This window comes from Punctularia strigosozonata (assembly GCF_000264995.1).
Source record: "Punctularia strigosozonata HHB-11173 SS5 unplaced genomic scaffold PUNSTscaffold_13, whole genome shotgun sequence".
Lineage (NCBI taxonomy): Eukaryota > Fungi > Basidiomycota > Agaricomycetes > Corticiales > Punctulariaceae > Punctularia > Punctularia strigosozonata.
Genome location: NW_006767445.1, coordinates 312,893 through 320,369, shown reverse-complemented (window position 1 = coordinate 320,369; position 7,477 = coordinate 312,893). Strand labels below are relative to the sequence as shown.

General features: G+C 56.8%; 3 protein-coding genes across 3 annotated transcripts; all 3 read left to right on the top strand.

The window, feature by feature from the left end:
* The first annotated feature begins 632 nt into the window (after positions 1 to 632).
* PUNSTDRAFT_127856 (cytochrome P450) lies at positions 633 to 3,425 on the top strand. The gene is made up of 16 exons (XM_007387160.1): positions 633 to 783; positions 837 to 934; positions 1,003 to 1,094; positions 1,154 to 1,197; positions 1,249 to 1,264; positions 1,321 to 1,402; positions 1,472 to 1,644; positions 1,714 to 1,964; positions 2,035 to 2,123; positions 2,222 to 2,360; positions 2,414 to 2,450; positions 2,509 to 2,538; positions 2,604 to 2,837; positions 2,896 to 2,928; positions 3,003 to 3,031; positions 3,103 to 3,425. Exons 1-16 carry the CDS (start codon positions 651 to 653, stop codon positions 3,258 to 3,260), a joined length of 1,638 nt encoding a protein of 545 aa, XP_007387222.1. The 5' UTR covers positions 633 to 650; the 3' UTR covers positions 3,261 to 3,425.
* A 1,489-nt stretch (positions 3,426 to 4,914) lies between these two features.
* Positions 4,915 to 6,250, top strand: PUNSTDRAFT_74494 (heterotrimeric G protein alpha subunit 4; the record flags this gene model as incomplete). Its single annotated transcript, XM_007387159.1, has 5 exons — positions 4,915 to 5,001; positions 5,072 to 5,445; positions 5,474 to 5,870; positions 5,934 to 6,118; positions 6,190 to 6,250. 5 exons carry the CDS (start codon positions 4,915 to 4,917, stop codon positions 6,248 to 6,250), a joined length of 1,104 nt encoding a protein of 367 aa, XP_007387221.1.
* Positions 6,251 to 6,495: 245 nt separating this feature from the next.
* PUNSTDRAFT_54815 (uncharacterized protein) lies at positions 6,496 to 7,086 on the top strand. The gene has a single exon (XM_007387158.1). The coding sequence runs from the start codon at positions 6,515 to 6,517 to the stop codon at positions 6,752 to 6,754; it is 240 nt and encodes a 79-aa protein (XP_007387220.1). The 5' UTR covers positions 6,496 to 6,514; the 3' UTR covers positions 6,755 to 7,086.
* Positions 7,087 to 7,477: the final 391 nt, after the last annotated feature.

Sequence of the window (7,477 nt, the reverse complement as noted above, 5' to 3'; positions counted from 1 at the left end):
CTCCGTCTAGCACCTATCATCCCTATGCCCCGGCAATGTACTTCAAGTGCAACACGCAGAGGATCACAAATCCCAATGTGAGGAAGGAGGACGCTCTGAAAGTGATGGACCAGACAATCGCAGTGCACTGCTGATGTCTTAGGTTGTGCACATGTATGGCTTAGATCATATCTTCCTGTGCCCAATGTCAACAGCCAGAATATTACAACTACAGTATTAAGAGTACGTGGGCACCCGTCTTCGGAATTTCAGGAATGGCATTGACTTCATGCTGTATGTACACTGATAACTGCAGTATACGCATTGAAATAGCCGGTATCCGGGGTCCCAGTCACAGCACAGCCCTCGCTTAGCCAAATGAACTCGGCAAATGAGCTGCTCACTCTTGCTTTCCATAGGGAAGGCGAAGCGCAATGACCAGAGCACCTTGACGTGTAGCGCGCCTTGTTGCCTGACATGAATGGACTTTGCGTGGCTTTTCTCAGAGCCCGATGGGAACAAGGTGCAAGCGTCGGGTATGTATGTGCCGACTATTAGACGAACATGATTATATACTCGCAACGACCATGGGAGTATAAGATGACTGGCTCCGCGCACCCTGATTGTCTCTTGCAGCGAGGCGCAACGCTATCATATCGACTACTCTCGCCATGGCTAACGACGTGCTCGTACTGGCCGTTACATGCCCGGTTTTATGGGGCCTCTGGTACCTGTATGACCGATCCGTGACCAAGTCCGCGATCAAGGGCCTCCCTGGTCCTCCTTCGCAATCTTTCATCACAGGTAAGAGCATACTACCTACGACGTACCGGGCGATGACGATGACGGCACACCAGGCAACCTGAAACAAATCTTCTCATACGACGGAATGTCGTTCCACCACATGCTGCCGCTGAGATACGGGGGCGTAGTGCAGATCAATGCCCTCTTTGGGGTACGCCGCGCACTTCGTCTGCCCGACGCACTTTCCGTTCATCAGCGTTGACCGCGCGTCGGTTCCAGGATCAACAACTATACATCTCCGATCCCCGCGCGCTGCACCACATCCTCGTCAAGGACCAGTACGTCTTCGAGGAAACCTCCGGTTTCATCGCGTGCGTCGAACGGAACCTCCCTTTTTCGATCTTCCCCACTCATCCCGCGTTCTTCGCAGTTCCAATCGCGTAATTTTCGGCGCTGGGCTTCTTTCCAGTCTCGGTGCGCTGCCATCGTTTATTTCCAGGTACACATGCTGACGACAGTGTATAGGCGAGCAACACCGACAGTACGCGACGATCGATACGTCCAGAAATGAAATGGGATCGCTGACAAGTATGACAGGCAACGGAAGATGCTCAACCCCGTGTTCTCTCCGGGCCACATGCGCGCTCTCGTGCCCATCTTCTACGACCTCACGGAGCAGGTGACGCTCACTCCTGCATAACCCGCTTTTGCCCAGTCGTGGCTGACGGACGGGCGCGTGCCACCGCAGCTTCGCGATGTGCTCGCCAGGAAGGTCCAGTCCGGCGAGGAAGAGATCGACATGCTCAAGTGGATGTCCCGTGCCGCCCTCGAGTTCGTCGGCGTCGGTGGTCTCGGGTACTCCTTCCAAGCGCTTGACGAGAACGTGGAGAATGTGTACGGGACCGCAACCAAGCAACTCCTGTGCGTCTTTCCTACCTATTCATTCTTCCGCCAAAGCGCCCCTAACGTGCTGGTTGTTTCACCTTTCAGGCCGGCTCTATTCACGTTACTGCCGTTCCGACCGCTCTGGACGCTCGCCGACCAGACGCTCCCGCTCTGGCTGCGCCGCATCATCGTCAGACATCTCCCACTCAAGCGCGTGAAGAAGATCCGCGCGATCGTCGATATCATGCACAACAAGAGCCTGGAGGTGTACAACAAGAAGAAGGAGGCGCTCCTCGCCGGAGACGGTGCGATCGGGTCCCAGGTCGGCGACGGCAAGGACATCATGAGCACCCTGTGTGAGTGCACTGGACCTCGGCAAGCTCGGCCTGTTGTTTAATTCACTTTGTTTTCTTCGTACTGCGATAGTGCGAGCGAACATGGCGGCAGCGGAGAAGGACCGATTGTCGGAGGATGAACTCCTCGGACAAATGAACACGCTGATATTCGCTGCGCATGTGAGTGGGACGTTCCGTTCTGGCCTTTTCTTCTGCGAGGGTTGTTGCGGCTACCCAGCATGATTCTCACGCACCCGTTCCTCCCGTCTCTGTCGCAGGATACGACGAGCTCTGCGTTGTCGCGTATCCTGTATATGCTCTCGAACGACCAGGAGCGGCAGGAGAGGTTGCGCAAGGAGGTTACGGAGGCTCGCGCCGAGTACGGGAACCTCGACTATGACAAGTTGATGGGCTTGCGTAGGTTGTCCGGTTCGGCGTGGAGCCGTCTCGCTGATTATACGAATACGCAGCGTACCTTGATGCGATCTGCCGAGAAACTCTGCGATTGTGAGTTATCTCACCAAAACATTCTTTCAGGGGACTGCCATTGACCGACGTTCCACAGACACGCGCCCTCGACCGTCCAACAACGCACGTCAGTCCCGCCCTCTCTCATCCTCGCATTTACGAGCGAACCTGACGTGACTTGCACCACGACAGCGCACGGAAGGACATCTCCATCCCGCTCAGCTGGCCGGTGACGCTCACCAACGGGCAGACGATCAACGAGCTCCCCGTGCGCGACAACCAGACCGTGCTCGTGTCTATCGCGGGCACGAACCGGAGCCCGCTCATATGGGGCGAGGACGCGGCGGAGTGGCGCCCGGAGCGCTGGCTGGAGCCGCTCCCCGACAGCGTCGCGGCGGCGAAGGTGCCCGGCGTCTACTCCAATTTGTGAGCATAGCCATGAATTCGCGAGATCGCATTGGCTAACCGGTCCCGCGTATATTAGGTTAACCTTCATCGGCGGAGGCAGAGCGTGCATGTGAGTTGATTTTGACACGTAACCTCACAGCGATGTGCGTGCCTGACGCTCGATACCGCCCCAATTCTTTTTAGCGGATTCAAGTTCTCCGAGTTGGAGATGAGTACGTCTACATATCTAACCTTCGATCCTCCGGTTCCGCTCGATAACGCCGACTGACGTCTAACTCGACAGAGGTCATCCTGTCGGTTCTCGTCGAGAACTTTGTCTTCTCGCCCTCGAAGGACGAGATCGTTTGGAGGTTGAGCGCGGTTCAGATCCCGTGCGTCAAGGGCCGCGAGGGCGACCCACCGCACATGCCGATGAGGCTCGCGCTCGCGAAGCGGTCCTGAGCGCAGTGTCGCACTGCATGGTTCGAGGGTGTTGTTGGAGTTTTCGTTGGGTGGGATCGTCCGGTCGTTATGCTTTTGCTCTTGCGTTTCTCTGTGTACATACGCACCAGGGTTGCAGAGATTATTCCATCAAATAGCTTTGGCCTTCGCCAATAATAATCGTCCGGTCGTCATGTACCTATGCGCTCGCGTACCCCGCATATGAAGTTCGCCGCGGCGTGCGAAGCGCGCGGGTCCTGGGCCGCGAATCGCGAAGGCTACGATTATTTAGGCGTCGACCGCCGTTTTTTCTGACGGTGACGCTTGCCGGGGGGGTGCCGTTGTCATGGAGCCAGCCATGACGCCAGGACGTAAAGCGCATACATACCTGATCGAGTTTCGGTTTCACGTACTGACATAAATGCATTTCGGATGTGACGATCGCGCACAGGCGCCTCCGTCATATGTATTTGACAGTCAATTTGACTTCCACGACGACTACGGCGTTGGTGCACCAGATCGACGCCGTCATCCAGGCTCGCGGTGCGCTACTATTAGTACAGTCCATACGCGCTGTCAGTCAAGGCGCGACGAGCGGAACGGAAGACGATTGGGCGGGGGTGATTACGTACGCGTCTTCTTTCTGCCCTCTCTCGTCCAAGCGAGCGCGACCTGGGCCATGCACTTGATGCAAACTCCGCAATTGTTTTGAGTGGCTCTATGAACTCCGCGAAGCCTCCTTAACGGCCGCCTGGCCTCCGCTCGGGCTACGACATGCTTTGTCGCCAGCGTCGATGGGCTTGCAGTTCACCTCTCGACGTTGGAGGGTATGATACAGGCAGTTAAAGCACAATTTTTCTTGTGAGAAGATCTCTGGGGGTGCGGTCCATTATTGTTGCCACGAAGGCGCAGAAATCCCGGAGGTAAAAGCGCCAGGCACCTTATTAGGAAACTTTCTGCTTTCTGCGTTGGCGGCGCTTTGATCGAGGCGCTTTGTCAGCTCGCAAAAGCGCAAGTTCCGCCCTCTCCGTCCGTCCAAACGCGTTTCGAAAGCGCGCTGGTTCGTTCATACATCTGCAGGTGTGCGGGCGGGAGGATCTTGCCCCGAGTCAAACGTCGGACAACAGGCCGCTGTCCCGCGGTGAAGTTGTGCGTTCAATTACGCAGCGGCTCCCAAGCGCGAGCGCGATTTGATTGCCGAGAAGCCTGTGCCATGGCCTGGAGTCAAACCCATTTTCCAATTTCTCGACCAATTTATGCCGCGCCCGCGTCGATATAACGTCGCGGTCCGCCGCCGTCGGCTCGTATTCCTCTTCTTCCTCCCCGCTCCCGCTCCCCGTTCCCGCCCTCTCTCTGTTTCTCCCTTCTCCCTGTGAGAGGCTGACGCTCCCGCCGTCGTTATCAGCAGCGCCGCGATCTCGCTCCGGACGGGAACCAACGAACGGCGTCGACCTCCCCCCGTGCGAGGCATCACCGCGGCATCAGGCGGTCACCCAGGATTCTCGGGTCCTTCTATAGACGCGGTGCTTAAACGGTATCTGCGCTCCCTCCTCCCGCCTTTGCCTTTCTTCCGCCCTACCCATTCAACGCCCGTACGGCGGACGTCTGATATCTGTTTCTCTCTTCTTCGCTTTTCGTCCCGACTCGCGCTTGTAAACTCGTTCGTTTCGCAACCATGGGAGCCTGTCTATCGTCTGAGGGTCCACTCGTCTCCGAGGAGGACAAGCGGAAGCACCGGGAGGTCGAGCGCGAGCTCAAGGAGGTGCGCATCTCTCTCATCTTCTCCCGGACGACACTCCCGCTCATCGACGTGTGCATATATGCGTACCCAGGCGAAAGCGACGCTCGACAAGCAGATCAAAGTCCTCCTCCTCGGCTCGGGCGACTCGGGCAAATCCACGATCCTCAAGCAGATGCGCCTCATCCACCACGTCGACTTTTCGGCGCAGGAGGTCGAGCACTACCGCCAGCTCGTGTTCGGCAACCTCACGCACGGCATGCGCTACGTCCTCGACGCCATGGACGACTTCGGCCTCAAGCTCGCCCCGGAGAACGAGGGATACGTGGACCTGATCGACGCCGCGCCGGACGTGAAGGACGGCGAGCCGTTCCCGGCGGAGTACCGCGAGCCGCTACGCGCGCTTTGGCAGGACAAGAACGTGCGGGCCGCCGTTCTGCGGGGAAACGAGGCCGCGTTGCCGGAAAAGTCAGTATTTGCTTGCGTTCCCCGACAGCGAAGCCGCCGTTCTAACGACGACTACTTTCTTTTTCCTTCTCGCGCGTTTTCACAGTTTGACGTACTTCTACGAGCAGCTGGACGTGCTGTTCGCGCCGGACTATCGGCCGACGGAGCAGGACATCGTGCACACGCGCGCGCGGACGATCGGGATCACGGAGACGAAGATCACGTTCAACGATAAGGAGCTCCTCGTCGTCGACGTCGGTGGGCAGAAGAGCGAGCGGCGGAAGTGGATACACTGTTTCCAGGACGTGACGAGCATCTTGTTCCTCGCGAGCTTGAGCGGGTACGACCAGTGCCTCGTCGAGGACAAGGACGCGCACCAGATGCAGGACGCGATGACGATCTTCGACTCGATATGCACCTCGGCGTGGTTCAAGCAGACGTCGATCGTGCGTATCTCTCCCATCTCCCAATTCTTGTCTCAAACTGACGCGGATTTTTTTGTCGCGTAGATCCTCTTCTTGAACAAGCAGGATCTCTTCGAGCAGAAGATCCAGCACTCGAACATCAAAGATTTCTTCCCCGACTATGAGGGCGCCCCCGGCGACGCCCGCGCCGGGCGGGAATACTTCCGCTCCCGGTTCGTCAAGCTCGCCGCGAAAGCGGGGCGGGGCAAAGACCGCGAGATCTACGTCCAGTGCGTACCATCTCTGCCTGCTCTGCGTCACGAAATTTTCGTTCCTGATCCTATTGCTTTCCCTTCGATAGCTTCACGACGGCAACGGACACGACGCTGTTGCGGGCGGTGCTGGCCGCAGTCGAGGAGTGAGTCTTCTTCCTCCGTCCGGCGGTGTTTTTTTTTTTTTTTTCTTTCTTTTTCCTGCGTATATGCGGGAAGTTACCGGACCCTCCTTGCTCACTTCGGCGTTTCAGCATCATATTACGCAGCAATCTGACGAAGATGTTGCTCATCTGAGTTCCCCTCGGGCCGAAAACCTCGGTGAGTCGAAGTTCCGAGGTTTCCAAGTATAAACCCCGAACGTAATAGCTGACATGGAACGTCGGGCCAGGCAGACCTAGGGTGTACGAGTCTATGCATTGCGGTATTCTGGTTCCCCCCTTCTCTCCTCTCTATCCCTCGCTCTCCGTGCTGGCGCGCCGAGGCGCGCCGAGTCGGGGGTGGGCTGGGTTGGGGAGAGGCCCGTTGCTCTTTGCGGAGGCGGACCGGCGGTCGGTCGTCGGTCCTGGGAGTCATACTCCGGCAACGGCGGGATCGTCACTCGGTGTCCTGATGGATATCCGCGGTGTCTCGAGGTTTCCCCCGGGCGGGTGAGGGGGTGGTTGTCTTTCGTTCTTTACCATCCGATTGTTTGTGTTTTCGTCCGCCGTCTTTGTCTCTCTATTCACGCAAAGGGAAAGGGGAAAAAAAAGGAAAAGGAATGGAGGGAACCCCCGGTATATAGATCATACGCACAACCATACAACGCAAACTGCATAACGTCCATCCATCCATCGTCACCACACGTACTTTACAGCGTTCCTCATTTTTTTTTCCGCAATTAGTATATAGCTCATTACATACTCCGTTCCGTCGCGGGGCGGGTCGGTCGGTCGGTCGGTCGTGCTTTCTCTCTTTTTATAACATGCTATTTATTTGGATTCACCCATCCGTTCTCTGCGTATGCTCGGAACTTGGTGAGAATACGGTGCTTCGACAGGTAGGGTTACGGTTGTGTCATGACAAGATAGTTCTGTCGCAGATGATCTCCGCATGTTATACAAAGTTCGTAGAGATCACGTATACCATCTGAAGCGCCAACACATAGGGTGTAAGGCATAGATTTCTGATCAGAAGTTGAACTTGACCTCGAAGGAGCGCGCTCGAAGGTTGTGCGGTACATATGTAGCGCCACCAGATAGAGGTAGGTAGGTAGGTAGATGTCCAATAGCGGAACAACCGGTTGCCGCACCGATACCCTTTGGACAGCTTTTCGTCTCGTGTCGCCTCCGCCTACCAACTCCAAGCCTTCTAGCGATCTTTGTTCTGGACGCTGAA